This window comes from Pteropus alecto, unplaced genomic scaffold, assembly GCF_000325575.1.
Source record: "Pteropus alecto unplaced genomic scaffold, ASM32557v1 scaffold86, whole genome shotgun sequence".
Lineage (NCBI taxonomy): Eukaryota > Metazoa > Chordata > Mammalia > Chiroptera > Pteropodidae > Pteropus > Pteropus alecto.
The window spans coordinates 26,535,861-26,553,125 of record NW_006442109.1 but is presented as its reverse complement, the minus strand read 5'-3'; the positions used below and the strand labels follow the sequence as shown (position 1 = coordinate 26,553,125).

The following is a 17,265-nucleotide window of genomic DNA, read 5'->3' as shown; positions in this document are numbered from 1 at the left end:
AACTTCTAATTTTTGAAATATCTCTCCACCTTATCTGGAGTTCGGGAGGCAATTCTTTCTCTTCTTCCCATATAGTCATTTCCACAATGTATTTTATCACTGATGGGAATATTTTCCTGGCTTGGGCAATTATCTCTTCATTCAATGGACAACGTAAATTCTGTAAGAAAGTAGAGAAAAATATACTACTAACACTGTATACAAATAAGTGAATGAGGATGATAATGTTATTAATTTATAATTGTTTTGCTCATTACATAATCTTCCAGGAATGAAACAAGTTGACCTCAATAGGGTTGCTATTCATATCAGTTTAGCTTAATTCCTGTGGCCAAGTTGGTGCTAGAGATAACAGAAAGATAAGGAGACAGAACCTTTTAGTAATGTTCTCCCTTATGAATGTTCTCCGCCTTTCTGAGTAACCTATTTAGGATAATATTAGAGAACTACTGGTCATCTCTGATAGCTTACCAAAATCTTTTCATAATTTCTTTCAACTGATTCTCATAGCTACTCTGTAAGAAAGGCAGAGAATTAATGACATTTAAAGGATAAGGAACCTATCCATGGTCAAAGTGCCTATAAATAGTAGAAGCAAGACTAAAACCTGGATCTTCTGACACTTATAAAAACAGTTCTTTTCATTAGACCTCTTTAATAGAAGGCTTGTTCCAACCTATCAGCTAAAAAATGGAAATTGAAACCACAATGAGATACTGCTGCACATCTGCTAGGGTGACTATACTCAAAAAGTCAGATAATAACAAGTGTTGCATATGTGGAGAAATCTGAACTCATGCATTAATGGTAGAAATGTAAAATGTGCAGCCAAGTTGGAAACAGTCTGACAGATGCTCAAAATGTTAAGTATAGTTACCATATGAACCCACCGTTCCACTCCTAAATATCTATCTATCCAAGATAAAAACATGTCCACACAAAAACTTATACACAAATGTTCACAGCAGGTATTATTCATAACAGCGAAAAGTAGAAATAACCCAAATGTCCATCAACTGATAAATGGATAAATAAAATGTAGTAAATATCTATAAAATGGAACATGATTTGGCCATAAAAAGGAATGAAATGCATGCTATCACATGGACGAACCTTGAGGTGAAAGAAGCCAATCAAAAAGACCACATATTATATGATCCCATTTATATAAAATGTCTAGGAAAGGCAACTCTATAGTGATAGAAATTCAATTAGTGATTGCCTAAAGTTGGGGAGTTTGGAAGAAATAGGGAATGACTGCTAATGGGTATAGGGTTTCTTTTGGGGTGATGAAAATGTTCTATAATTGATTGTGGTGAAAGCTGCACAACTCCATGACTATACTAAAAAAGCACTGATTTGTACACTTTAAATGGAATGTAACTTATAGCTCAATAAGCTGTTTAAACAAAGGCGTAAACAGGAAAAAAAAAACCATAGTCGCTCCTTAAGGCAAAAAAGAAAAAAAATCCAGTATAAATTTGTGGGACACGTGATCAGTGCTGGCGAAGAAGTGAGTTAATGCCTTGGCAGTTTAGGGAGAAAAAAAAAACAAAAAACAATGAGCTGCCACGTTAAAAATAGTAACTTCTCTGATCCAGAAATAAAATGTTTTTCCATTTATTTAGATCTTTAATTTCTTTCAGTAATGTTTTAGTTTTCAGAATATCAATTTTATGCTTCTTTTGTTAAATGCATTTCTAAATATTTTGTTCTCTTTGATAGTCTAATGAATGGAATTTCTTCCTTAATTTCATCTTCAGATTGTGTTCATTACAATGTATAGAAATAAAAGTAATTTTTGTATAATCATCTTGCATCTATAATCTTGCTGAACATTTACTAGTTCTAACAATTTTTTTAGTGGATTCCTTAGGATTTTCTATACACAACATCATGTCATTTGCAAATAAAGCTAGTTTTACGTCTGCCTTTCCAATCTGGATGCCTTTTCTTCCTTTTTCTTGCCTACTGCCCTGGATAGAACCCCCAATACAATACTGAATAGATTTAGGAAGAGCAGAATCTTTGTCTTGTTTTTGATCTTAGAGGGAGAGTATCTAGTACTTTCCAGTGAGTTTTTCACAGGTGCCCTATATCAGGTTGAAGAAGTTCCCTTCTATGGTAAGTTTGTTAAGTCTTTTTATCTTGAAAGTGTGTTGGATTTAGTCAAATGCTCTTGCATCTACTGTGATGATCATGTGGTTTTGTTATTCTATTTATATGGTATATTATATTAATCGATTTTCAGATGTTAAATTATGTACTTCATTTTACAACATATGAAGCTCATTATGCCACATCATCTCATTATTAGTAATGACGCTGATATTAATGACTGGTTGCAAATGATGATAGTATGATACTTCCATTGTAAAGTTTCACTTTTTTCCCCTTATGACTAGCAAGTAATCTGTGAGATGACAATTTAGAACCATGTAAATATTGTTCCTCATCAACTAGAGTTATTAATGGTTTTAGCATCCATTAATGATCTTGTCTAAATCATATATTTCCCAAGGGTTTGCAAAATGTTGATTTTTCTAATTCTATTATCCCTTCTCTCTTAGCTAGCATTCGTCTAGAAAAAAGAGCTTTACCTCTTAAACTGGAAATACTTGTTTACCATGAAACACAATTCCTACTTAAAAGGCAGAATCAATGCTTAGTTTATTCCCTTTAATTACCAATTTTTAGAGTAAAGAATTGATATAATAACCACAACCATGGTAACAACATTCATTTATTCATTTTAGTTTTCATGGGAGTTTTATTAGGAACTCATGAATTTTTATATATTCAGTATAAGTGAATCAAATATAGCGATTATAATTTTTTTGATGCTCCTACTGTCCAACTCTGGTCAAGCTGGGTCCTAGGCCCTTTTGACACAAATCCATCCTTACAAGCTTAACTATTCCCTGACAGATCTGGAATCTGGTATTTTTACAGCAATCCCTGATTTCTTTTAGTGAGAAATGGTACTTAAGAGATCAAATCTAGGCCCTATGGGTGTTCACTGCTAAAGGTTAACCAGAACAGTTTAAAAGGTACAAAAACTCTTTATTCCTTGAAATTTCGAAAAGAATTCTTCTGTGAAAGTATTTGAACATAGCATTTTTTAGAAAGTACTTCTTGTGACAATTTTCTGAATTTCTTCAATGGTTATTTGTTGTTCAAGTTTTCTGTTTTTGAATAAACCATGGCACTTTATACTGTTTGATAAAATAATCCATTTTCAAATGTATTTGCACAGTCATATAAAAAGTTTATAATTGTTTTAATTCCTTCTTTAGCTATGATTATTTCCTCATTCTCATTAATAATTGTCTATATCTAGGTTTCCTCACTTTTTTTTCTTGATTAGGATGTATAGTAGATAATCAATTCGTTGACTTTTTTCTTTAAGAAAAGCAATGATTAAATTTATGCATGATTTCTGCTGTTTTCTAAGTTATCATATTCTGCTTCTATCAATAATTACCTCCATTTGCTCTTTTAGGCTTACATAAATACTTTTACTTATCAAATTGACTGCTTAGCAAAAAGCGTTCTGAGTTCATCTTTTCACTGTGAATTCTTTTCTTCCTTAGAGAAATAAAAAATTATCAAGTCTTTAACTTTTCTAGATTGGAATAAAACACCTTACATTTAAACAATAGAACATAAAAATCAGGGTTTTCAAAGGAATTCAGTTCACCCATACACATAACATTTATTTCTAATTTCATCATGTTTAAAATAGTTAGCAATTTTTAAAAACTAATATTCTTACCTCTTTTGTAGTACCTGCTCTTCCAGGTTCGTGACTTACACAAAAAGGGCCAGTTTTCCATGCCTCTGTGTCTCCACAGTCACAAAATCCTCCTCCAGTAGAAGTATGCATCTAATAAATGAAAAATAAGTTTGTCTTGATTTCAAAACATTACAAGGCAAAGAAAAATGATAAAGATGATTCAAATAATAAGTGCACCCCAATATTTCAACCTTAATTGCCTTTAGTGTAATAAGCTGGATATATCAAAAATCATTTTGGTTAGTTAACCCCAAACAAAAGTCCTGAACACTTAATCACAATACAAATGGACCTTCAAAAATGATAAAATTTTGAAACATGCTAATTTTTAAATAATTTTTAAAGTTTTGTACTAATAGAGAACAAGAAATTGTGAAGTGTGCAAAAAATAATCTATACAATACCCAGAACACTTGAGTAACGAGATTTTCTGATTAAACACTTATAAAAATCATTATGATGATATATAGTACTTAAGAAATGTATAAAGTATTTCCATCTATTTGATATCTAACAGCAACAAAAAGTATTTATAATACTTCTCCTTTGAGGGATCTTATGAAAATAAATCTAAAGTATACTAATTCTGATACAGAAAGATGACAATGGCCTGATTTTGAATATTCCCCAAAACTTTCCCCTCCAAAACATACAATGAACAGGAAAGCAATAAAACCACACATTATCCATGTTTGCAGCACTACTAGGAGACAAAAAAATAAATACCATGACCTTCAAATGACTTGTTCCATCAGAGTTCCCACTGCTTATCACTTCAGGCTTGTGAATGTAGACAACTAGAGAGGGGAGCTTAAGAGACTCCACAAAAAAGCAGAGGGGTACAGAGGGCTTAGATGAAGCACAGACAAAATTACATCCAAAAAGAGAAAACCCAATGCTAAGAGACAAATACTTAACACACGTTGAGACTTGGTGGTTCATAGGAAAAGAGACCAAAAGTAAGCAGGACCAGAAGTGGCAACCTCAGAGAAGCATTGCTTTTGGAAGAAAATCGAATACACTTAAAAAGATGATAAGCCTTAAGAGATGTGGCAGTAAGTAAAAAAGAAAATAAGGTAAAATTACGAATCCTATAGAAATGAGAGAAACAACACATGCCAAACCCTCCCCTCGTTTCATCACTACCACCATCATCTGATAGAAGAGAACATTTGTGAAACCTGTCCATGAAATAAAAAAGAAGAGAAAAAGTAGACCATATCCATACAAAACTATTACCAAAAAAAAGGGCAAAAAATGCAAATAGCCAAAATCCATTCACAAAGCTGAATAAAACTGTAATGTAATATTCCAAACTAAATTACATTGCCTCGCACAAGCATTTGGGGATATGAAAACCCTTAATAAGATTAAAACACCTTTAATCAGAAATATAGAAACTAAGAACAGAAGTGGATCAAAATAACCAGGTTAAATAAAATGAAATTCTATTGAACTCAGGAAAAAAATTAGAAAACAAGAAAATCATATCAGAAATTAATTCTAAATTATAAGATGCCCAAGATAATAGACTTGAATGGAAAAGTTAATAAATAGCATTGAAACAAAGCAGGATTTAAGAGATGAAGTAAAGAAATACAAGTTCAGAGAAAAAGTGGTTTAAATAGAAGATAAGCATAAGAGAACCAACATAATTATAATCAGTCACCAAAAAAGAAAATCAAAACAATGGAACAGAGTTCATATTTAAAACTGTAATCTAAAAAAACTTCCTGGAAAAAAAAAAAAGAAGACCTAAATATACACACTAAAATGGCCTATGAGTAACTGAGAAAAAACTTATCCAGTATGAGCAACTCAGGAATATATCCTACTAAAATTATTGGACTTTAAAGATAAAAGTTCAGTCCTTCAAGCAAAAAGATGAAATGACACAACGTCAAGAAAATTGGAATGATGTCAGACTTCTCTCAATAACATATAAACAAGACAACAGCAGAGCAGCATTTTCAAAGAAAGAAAATGCAAACCAAAGACATTATCTCCAACCAATCTATAAAAATACAATTCTGAACATGTTAACCTATGGAACAATGTATACATGTGCCCTTCCTAAGGAATCTACTTGAGCAGAGATCAGCAAACTTTCTATATGAAAGAACAGAGAGTAAAATTTTAGGCTTTCAGGTCATAAATCTCTGTTGAATTAGTCAATTCTGTAGTAGCGCAGAAGCAACTATAAACGATAAATAAATGAATGAGCATGGCTATGTTTCAGTAAAACTTTATGGGCACTAAAAGTAATTTCAAGTAATTTTCATATATCATAAAATGTTATTTTTCTTATCTTTTATCCCAAACATCTAGAAATGTAAAATCCTCGCTTAACTTTCGGGCCACACGAAAAGTCAGTAAGCCAAATCTGACCCACAAACTGCAGTTTACCAACCCCTAGAGGATAAGGTTCATCTGAGCAAGAGGTGACTGGAGAAACTTCAGAAAATGGACAGATGGTGAACATTTTATATATTTAATTGTAGAGCTAAGAATAAATCCCGGGTGAGGACACAAATAGAAAAATGTAAACATTATATAATCTCATGATCAGAAAAACTACAACTAAAAAGAGAAGGAACGAGAAAGTAACATAAGATCTTCAATTATTATACAGGTAATAGGAGGGAGTCAAAGATACCACTAAAACTGAGACGAGATATAAAAAGTTATCTAAGGGGATACAAGGAAACTAAGGGCACTATAAAAATTAATACAGAGGTAACCACTAGAAAAGCACTAAATTAGAATGTACAAATCAATTTTTCTTCCTTCATATACATAGTAAACTAAAGAAATCTAGACTCATCCATAATTACTAAAAATATAGGTGTAAATTTAGTAAAAGCGTAAATTTAGAATACAGAATACCACAGAAGGTACAAAATCCAGGAGCACAAAAAAATCTGGCAAATTTAACAACACACAAATTTAAAATTTCAGTAAGATAAATGACAGCATAAATCAAGTTAAAAAGGCAGAAAATAGATCTTATAAACTTAAACATATACTTAACTTATGGTCCAGCTATCTTACTCCCAGGTTACCCAATAGAAATGAAACAAATGCCCACACCAAGAATTGTACTTGAATGCTTCCAGCAGCTTTATTTAAAAGCTTGAAACAATCCAAATGTTCATTAACTGATGAATAGATAATAAATTGTGGTACATCCATACAATGGCATACTACTCAGCAATAAAAAGGAACAAACTGTTGACGCACGAGAGGATCTCAAAGGCATTATGCTAAGTAAAAAAAGTCAGACAGAAAATATTACATACTATATAATTACATTTATGTGACATTCTGAACAATGCAAAACTATAGGGACAGAGGTCAGATCAGAGACTGCTAGGAGCTGGGGGTAAGGGGACAGGAAACTGATCGCAAAGAGACTCTAGAGCATTTTAGGGGATAATGTAAATGTTTTATGTCCTGATTGTGGTAGTGGTTACTGAACTATATATGTTTGCAAAACCTCATGAAACTGTATATTTAAAAGGACAGATTTTATTGTATATAAATTATACCTCAATAAATGTGACTTAAAAATAAAAGAATTTAAAAGCCAAGTAAAAGAAAAAATATTTGTAAGGTATATAACATAGTTGTAAGAAAAAGACAATAGAAAAATGAGTAAAAGAAACAGGCAATACACAGAAGAAATTAAACATACAATTAAAATATAAAAAGATGTTGACAATACTGGTAATAAGAGAAATGCTAATTAAAATAATCAGATTATTTTAATAATGTAAAATATATTTGACTAACAGGTTGTCAAAAGTAAAAAGACTAAATAAAGTTTGGGGACAGGTGTGGAAAAAGAACATTCTCCTATCCTTTCAATGGCAATATAAATTTGCACAGCAATTCAAGAACAACATTTGGCAAAAATCTAACAAAATTTTAAATGCATATACTGTTCAATTCAGAAAATCTGACTCTAAATAATAAAAATACTGGTGTATATTAAAACAAAGATGTGTATCTATTCCAATATTTGTTGATCAGTGAAAAATTGGAAAGAACATAATTGTCTAGAAAAAGGGGATGGGTTAAATATATGATATATTCCACAAAGGAATACATACAGTAATTAAGTATGGCAAGAGAGTTATATGCATCAACACAGAATTATTCCTATGATATACTGTTAAGTTAAAAACAAGTTACAAAAAAGAATATACAGTAGGATCCCATCTATATACACATACGCACCCCTCCTAAACGTATAAATACATGTACATGTGTGCATGTTTGTAAATACCTTAAAAAAGATCTGTAAGGACATACACTAAAGTGTGTTTAGTTTAACAATGGAAGTACAATGAGGCAGAAAGGAAACTATAATTTTTATTTATATTTTCTGTATTATTTGAATTTTTTAAAAGATAAGTTTTATTGCATTGCTTACCTAAACAAACATTTTTTAATGCTATTGTGTTTCAAAGACAATATATGTATATAAATTCTCATCATGTAAGATTACAGCAAGCTGATGTTAAAAATAAACCCTGATAGTTATATCTACGATTAAATCTTAGATCAATTCTGTCTATGATTTAGCCCTTTTGATCCCAACACTTCAACAAATGTTTGTTGAAAGTGTCTCTACCCCAGGTAGTATAACAGACAGAGGAGGCATAAAGTATATGAGACTTGGACTTTGTTCTGGAGATGGGGATCAAAGACACACAAATATAAATAAATCATTGCAATTTAGTAAATGAAGATAGAGGCATACACAGAAAAAGAATAGAGAAAAAGAAGATTGTTAGTGGGTTTTGTTTCCTCTCCAGGTTTATTCTAAGTGACTCTAGAATGTATTTAATAAGAGTACCAAGGTTACAAGCTGGCCTGGTTTTTGATATCAGCTTCTAAGATACAAGAAAACTCTCGGTTAGGTGAACTCAGCCTCTATTTTGGTTCTAGTTGATCAAAGTTATATTACTCTGATCTTTACTTGTTAGAATTTACTCATCACAACAAAGACCTTCATCCTATCAGCAAGGATGACAGCAAAATAAACAGCCAAAGACCTTGTTCTTATTATCCAGAAAGATGGCAAAGTAGCAATGCAAGAGTATTCTACATTCATCATTCCAAAATAAGCAAAGACAAACAACATTAAGAACAATTGAAAATTTTCATTTCAATAGCAATGGGAAAATTATTTTAAAAATCAGGTCAGTTGAAAGGTTTCAGTTAAAAAGTTTCTATAAAAGGTTTCTGCAGGTTCTGCAGGATTCTGCACTCCTGGTTGTAGTACATTTGGTATAATTCTTTCCTAAAGCAATTTGGCAAAATGTACTAAGAACCTTTAAAAGTCCACTTTAAAAATTTAATCGACTTTATTTTTAGAGCAGTTTGTTTAAAGAAAATCTGAGCAGAAAATAGCAGAGTTCACATATACCACTTCTTCCCCCATCCCACAGCGTTTTCCCTATTATTAACATTTTATATTAGTGTGGTATATCTATTTCAAGTGAAGAGTCAATGTTTATACATTATTATTAACTAATGTCCATAATTTACAGTAGAGTTCTCTTTATTGTACATTTGGGGGGTTTTAACAAATGTATAATAACATCTATATATCATTACCAACATCATACAGGATGGTCTAACTGCCCTAAAAATCCCCTATGCTCCATCTATTCATCCTTCCATCCTTCCTACCACCTTCCCCCAGCCCCTGGCAACCACTGATCTTACTATGTCCATAGTGTTGCCTTTTCCAGAATGTCATATTGCTGGAATCAGAGTATTTAGCCTTTCACAATGGCTTCTTTCACTTTGCAAAATGCATGTAAAGCCCAGCCATGTGTTTTTGTGGTTTGGTAGCTCATTTCTTTTTATTGCTGAATAACAATCCATTATATTGGTATACCAAAGTTTGTTTATCCATTCACCTATTGATTCTAAGTTTTGGCAAACATGAATAAAGTTACTATAAACATTCTCGTGCATTATTTTTGTGTGGACATAAGTTTTCAGTTCACTTGGGTAAACATCTAGAAGCACGACTGCGGGATTTTATAGTTTGAGTACACTTACTTCTGTAAGAAACTGCCAAACTGTCTTCCAAAGTAGCTGTACCATTTTGCATTCTCACCAGTAATAAATAAAAATTCCTGTTGCTCCACACCCACACCAGCATTTGGATTCTGGCCATTCTAATAGGTGTGAAGTGGTATCTCATTGTTGTCTGAATTTGCAATTCCCTAATGAAATATGATGTGGAGCATCTTTTCAAGGGTTTATTGGCCATTTATGTATCTTCTTGCTAAGTGTCTGTTTTAGATCTTTTGCCCATTTTTTAAATTGGCTTGTTCATTTTCTTATCGTTGAGTTTTAAGAGTTCTTTATATATTTTGGATACCAGTTCTTTATCAGATACAAAAACTTTCACCTAGTCTGTGGCTTGTCTTTTTATTCTCTGAAAGGTTCATGTTTCTGAATCCAGTAATTCCACTTCTGAGAACCTTATCCTAAGGAAATAATCCCATGTAAGCAAAAGTGATTTACACATAAAGATGCTTACAGCAACATTGCTTATCATTAAAGAGTGCTTTGTGATGGTGATGTAGACTAGTAGGCTTTAAATACTTGAAAGTAGTTTAGTGAAGAGTTTCCCAAAAATTAACAGACAAGTTATTATGGGTCCACAGAAACATCAGAAAAGGAGAGAATGTGGTGAGCTCTTTTATAGAACTACATGTATGGAATTTAACCCATTTCCCATTTAGAAAAAAAAAGTGCAGCTCACTGCCAGCATTCATTTAACGTCATGTGTAGGATGCTATGTTTTCTAGGATTTGACACTTTCAGTGATCGAGAATTACTATATTTTGTAAATAGAAATACCACTACTAAAAACAGAATGATATAAAGAGAATGATGCCATTTGTTTCCAAAGAGTGATGTGAAAATAATAATAAAAGTGAGATATTTCATGGCAAACTTTGGGGGTAAGGTTAGGACTATAATCTGCAAGTTATCTGCAAACCGCAAGTGCCATCAGCAAGTAATCTTAGGGCAAATGGGAAATGGGTTAAAGGACTGTTCTTTATTCTGAGATTATCCTACTTTCTTGAAATTAAAATGTCTTTTACTTTATAAAATGATAGGAGATGGCAGGTATTTTTTGGTTGCTGTTCATGTGCCCTTTTAAAAATTAAAATCAAACTTACCTGGCCAAATAAAATTTTGAAAACCCTAAGTTTTCTGAAATTGTACTGGCCCACAAAATCCCAAAGTTTGGGAAACTTAAGATTAAGAGCCTTTAAAACTCTGAGGAACTGGGAAAACTCTAATCTTGAGCCTTCGCCATTTCTCCCCATTAGTCAGTCTCCCAAAGTAAAAATGAGAAGAAATTAACAACTTCTTCCTTATCCCTACTTCTGGCATTCTTTCTTGAATTCTCTAGCATAATAAAAACTATAATTAATGGAGATGACTGGGAAATATGGAATATAACCAAATATCAAATTTTAAAATTCCATCAGTGATTAGCTTTGAAATCTTGGGAAACCATTTTAACCACACTATATCAGAGGCTCCCCAATATGTTTTTCCTTGTGCATAATAATAATCATAACAATAGTAATACCTATAACCTATACTTAAAGCCCATCACTTCCCGAGATAGGCACAATAATGTTGAGGCCAGCAAAAACATGAACAGCACTTTCGACTCTACAGAAGACACAGTCTACCTAACTTCAAGATACTATGTACATTTACACAAAAATTTAGGCATGTTATATGTACAAAGAGAAACATCAATTATTATGTCTGTCTCAGCCCAGAGCACAGAACCAATACTATTATTTGAGAAATAAATTTCAGCTTAAAATAACAAGGTTGCCTAAAAATGTAACAGGAAAGTAAAAAGCCCTCAAACTCATTAGTAATTAGGAAAAGTAAATTAAGACTACAATGTGATACTATAATTTACCCACCAGATTGGCTTAAATTAAAAAGACAGACAATACCAAATCTTCCAAGAATGTGAAGTAATGGGAACGCTCATATACTGCTGGAGAGCTTACAAATTGTTATAACTACTTTAGAAAACAGTCTTACATTATATACTATGACTAAAGAACTATACCCTGGAACTCAGAAATTCTGTATATGTTCCAGATACATACCCCATAGAATGCATATGTTCCAGATACATACCCCATAGAATGCATATGTTCCAGATACATACCCCAAAGAATGAGGAATACTGTACACGATCAGTGTACACAATCAGTGTACAGTATACCAAAACATACAAATAAGAATGTTCACAGAATTGTTTAGAATAGCCTCAAATTGGAAACAATCTACATATCCATATACAGCACAATGAAAAAAGACAATATGGATTATTGAACACTATTAAGGTCAATGGACAAACTACTGCTACAAACATAATGCCGAGTGAAAGCAGTTATTCAACAAAAGATACAGTATGACTCCATTTATGTAAAGCTTAAAAACAGATAAAATTATTCAATATGATTTGAATTATAAGCGAAAGTGGAAATCAAGGAAATCATTATCACAAAACACAGAGAGAGGTGATCAAGAGAGGTGAGAGGACTCTGATCCTGAAGAGACAAGTGGGAGGCCTCTGAGAAATGGCAATGTCTTATTTCTTGACCTAAGCAGCGGTTACACAGGTGTTCACTTTACCGTTATTTTTTAAGCTGTGTAAATACTTTATATAATCTTTTGTATAAAAATATTATATCTCACAAAAAAATTGTAAGGGGCTACCTCCTGAGGTGATAGATGTCCTATCACATGATATGTTTAACCAGAGCTAAAGGTTCACATATCAGAGCTGTTATAGCAGGAATTCAAGAACTGGTCAGGAATTTTAAGTAGATGGCCAACAGAATCCTATGAATCCAGATATTTTATGGCTCTATTTTCATACCTTGTAACGATGATTCTTATGAACACTATTCTGGAAGCAGTCCATACAAAGTACACATGTTGGATCAATTGCACAGTCCCTGAAAAAGATTAAAAATTAGATTCTAAAATTTACTATTCCCACTGATGTTTAAGATATGACTTTAATAATATGAATGATTTTCCTGAATGGTACACAAACTGAATATAAAAATGCTTCAAAAACTGAATTCCAAATAATTTTAGCCTCATTTTAGCCATATTTGAATGTATAAATTTGGGTATTTGGTTTTGTTTCTTAAATTGTCCTCATTACTTTGAGCTTACATAAGGTTTCAAACTGTTGTTACAATTAAAAATTCATTTTGTGAAAAATGACCAACTTTTTTTATATCTACCATCATCTTACCCTATTACATTTATAAATATATCCTATAAATACTGATCGTTCACTGGTAAATAAAGCTTGGATAAAGACAAAATTCATTAATGTAGCATCATAAGGGCACGGATTTCTATTTATTTGATATATTAATATGTTCTAAGCACCTAGAACAGTGTCTGGCAAATGGTAAGTATTCAACAAATAGTGAATGAATGAAATGCAATCTCTTTTAATATCTTCACTAATAACAACCTTCAAAATGTACTATTTTATCGATCATTTTCAGGGAAACATTAAGAATAAGATACAGTAAGTGTGGAATTGCGAAGTTTAAGAAATGAATTTTAAAAGGCTAATAGGAAATATAGATTGCCTAAAGATTGCCTAAATATAGATTGCCTATAGATTGCCTAAATATAGATTGCCATAAGATCTACTGACCTACTTAGTAGGATTTCTAAATATCAGAAGTATTGACACTTTGAATGAAATGGTTATCTGATGGGCATAGAGAAGACTGTCCTGTGCATTGTAGAATGTTTAAGCAGTAACCCTGGCCTCTACCCAATAGATGCCAGTACCATTCTCTCAGTGGTGACAATTAAAAATGTCTCTATGACACGTTTGGAAAAATGAGGTCTACAAATGTCTACTATGCTTTACTTGAAACTGATTAAGCTTTCATTTATCACCTAAGCTGATAAATGAAACTTACTATGCTCTATATCAAAATTGTGCCCAAAGATGGCTTTTTCCTAAGAATAGGATAAAGGCAGTATGTCCTAAAGAAATATTAACTATACATCAACCAGTAAAACCTAGAATTATAGTGAAGCAAAAAACAATTCTTTGTATTTATAAAGTCTGAAAATTAACACTCTTAACCTAAGCTACCTCTAATAAAAGAGGAAAACTAAAAGTGCTGCTAGGATCTAAAAGTTGAACATTTCAGGCAGAAGTAGGGAGTAAAAAGCTTTCTGTGCTATCATGATGTTTTAAGGCAACTGCTTTCACAAAGGACAAAAAGCCTAAAATTTCCCTATCATTGGTTTCTTCTATCCAACAAAATTCCAGCTGTCTCCACAGGTCCATAATCCTTTGGCACCAAATCTCACTTGGTGGCAAAAAATGACCTGAAATGACATGAGATTATAGATCTTATTTATACATTTGCTGTGAATATTCACAGATTTCTTACAGAAATGCTGTGTTTGATTTTACGATTGTGCCTTGCTCTGCTGGGGAAGCATTCGGAATTCTGAAATATATCTGGCCCTAAGGGTTTCAAATTAAGAGTATGAGACTACGTAATAAACAAGGCAAAAATCTGTCACATATACTTTTGGAGAACAGGAAGAAAAAGTGAGAGAATTGGTTAAGTCATGTTCAGAAACAAGCTATATTGGCAAAAACATACTTATAAGTGCATAATAAAAGGAAGTTAATTAAGTAGGATTAAATATACTATAAACAGTAATAAACCAATGAAATAGGTACAAAGTACCAAGACTGTAATCATAACCAATCACATAAATTTCTAATTCTTACCTACAAGAATATGTTGTCTCTCCACTTTTGAAAACTTTTCCACAGAGTTGAAATGCTCCACTATGTTTTAATTTCTCTAAACAAATATCTGGATCTTCTCCAAATAAGTACCATTCCAGTGGAGTGAATACTGACGTTTGTATACTCTCCTCCTGCTTTTCCAAGTCTGGGTCCATTTCAGCAAAATAAATTTCTGGCACCCATTGTGCCAAATGGTGCAAGAAAGTAACATAAAAATCAACTTGCTGATCCCACCACTGGAAAAAAAAAATGAATAGACTTTGTTACAAGCTCCTTCTTAAAAATTTATGGGCACTAGTAAAGGCACAATTCTGTAATTTTAGAGAAAGTGATTTACAATATATTCTTATTTTATCCTTCACCAATACAAAAGCAAAGTGGGTAATTTTTTTTTTTAAAAAAGCCTTGGAAATAATGGCTGCTGACACATACCACAGGTATCTAGAAAAAGAAGACCAGCTATGGTGGATGAGAATTACCTTTCCCTTCTGGAATGGCCAAGTCTTACAGTGTAAAGGTGACTTCATTATCAGTCAGAGGCTGTCCAAAGAATTCCCTATACTCTTAAGTTTAATTGTCTTAAGGAATCAAAGCATTTAAGCAGAGACCAAAATGAATGAGTGACAAAGAGCTTTTAGAATACAAAAAGAAAAAAAAAATGGATAAATTAAACCTCATCAAAAGTAAAACCTTCTGCTCTTCAAAAAAAACTGTTACAGAGGGCTTATTTGCCATGCTTATTTGCACATGAAAACATGCTCAACATCATCAGTCTTGAAGGAAATGCAAATTAAAATGGCAGTAAGATAACCATACGCAACCTATTAGAATGTAGGTAAAAAAATAAAAAATGAAAATAAAAAACTGATATCAATAAGGATGCAGAAAACTGGAAAAGGAAAGTGCTAGTAGGAATTCAAAATGGTAGAGCCACTTTATAAGAATTTAGCAGTTTCTTATAAAGTTAAACTTACCATATGACCCAGCAATCAAACTCTTAGGTATCTACCAAAGAAATGAAAATTTATGTTCACACAAAAACTTGTACATGAATAATACAGCAATTTTATGCACAATCACCAAAAACTGGAAATGGTGAATTATAAACTATGGTACATCCGAACCAGGAATACTACTCAGCCATAAAAGGAATGAATATCAATACATGAGGCATCAAAATGCATCAAAAGAAGTCAAGCACAAAAGGCTATGTACTGCCTCTTAGCAGTTAGAACCATGTTCATGTTGAAAGCATCTATGTGAATAGAGCAAAACCCATCTTCTGTGCCAAATATCTGATTCTCAAGCTAAGTGGGTTTAACAGACATTATCTGCAAACTTCAGTAACATCGCCATTCCACTCTTATCTTCAATCAAATAAGACAGCTTTACAAGTATCAAAAAATGCCCCATTTAAATAAACATTTGGGGATTACTCACTGGCAATCTGGGCTTAAATGTGAGGTCTGATTACCCCAAACCATCCAACAAGCCAAACATTTTTAATGTCACTTATAAAAGCAGGCTTAAATGAACAGAAGCAGGGAAAACAAGAAGATGGAGGGCATAACTCTCTACTATCAAACCAACACTGGCAATTTAGTTGCAGTTAACATTTTTATAATTAAATTAATATGGTTCATTTGAAATGGGTTGACTTTCTGGTTTTATTAGTATTTCATACGTTTTATAGTTACATTTATAGCAAGTTTTATATTTTTACACATTTAAATAGACTAAAATTTAAAAAAAAATTAAAGCTTTGTACTATATGATTCCATTTATATAACATTCAGGAAAGGGCAAAACTTACTATAGAGATGGAGGACAACACAGTGGTTGCCAGAGGTTGACTATAAAGTGGCAGTGATGGAATTTTTCAAAGCAATGAAACTATTCTGTATCTGTATTGTGGTGATGGTTACACAACTGTTGGCAATTGTCAAAACTCATAGAACTGTACAATAAAAAGTTATTTACTTTACGTAAATTTTTAAAGTAAATTTTAAAAGGACATAATTTAAAAGATGAAAAGGAGAGCTACAGATTGAGAGGAAATATTTGCAATAATAGACTGAATACTTCCCCCCAAAGATGTGAACAAGGCAAGGATGTCTATTCTTTCCTATTCAATATTGTGCTGGAGATTTTAGCTAGTATAATAAGACAAGAAGAAAATAATAAAAGGCATGACAACTGAAAAGGAAGAATTAAAACTGTCTCTATTCACAAAAAATATGATTACCTTCTTAGAAAATCATAAGGAATTAATTTAAAAACACACATATAAGAATTGCAAGTGAATTGAGCAAGCTTACTAGATCAATATATAAAAATCGACTGTATTTCTATATACTGGCAACAAACAATCGGAAAATGAAATTTAAAAAAAAGCGTTAATAATAGCATCAAAAAACAAAATATTTGGGCATTAATTTAATAAAATTAATAAAATATGTGTAACATCTCTACACTGAAAATACAAAACACTGAAAGAAATTTCTAAAACATCTTAGTAAATGATGTGCTAGATCATGTTCATTGATTATAATGTTTAATAATGTTAAGATGTCTATATTTC

General features: G+C 32.1%; 1 protein-coding gene across 2 annotated transcripts in view; it reads right to left on the bottom strand.

Annotated features, from left to right (window-relative positions):
• Nucleotides 1-17,265, bottom strand: part of UBR1 (ubiquitin protein ligase E3 component n-recognin 1) — a 104,812-nt gene that overhangs the window by 74,758 nt on the left and 12,789 nt on the right. For both annotated transcript variants that reach the window (XM_025038754.1, XM_006920448.3), the window contains 4 exons: nt 14,664-14,920; nt 12,753-12,831; nt 3,776-3,886; nt 30-160 (listed from right to left, as the gene is read on the bottom strand). In XM_025038754.1, the coding sequence (XP_024894522.1) occupies nt 30-160; nt 3,776-3,886; nt 12,753-12,831; nt 14,664-14,920 (578 nt within the window). The remainder of the gene's footprint in view (nt 1-29; nt 161-3,775; nt 3,887-12,752; nt 12,832-14,663; nt 14,921-17,265) is intronic.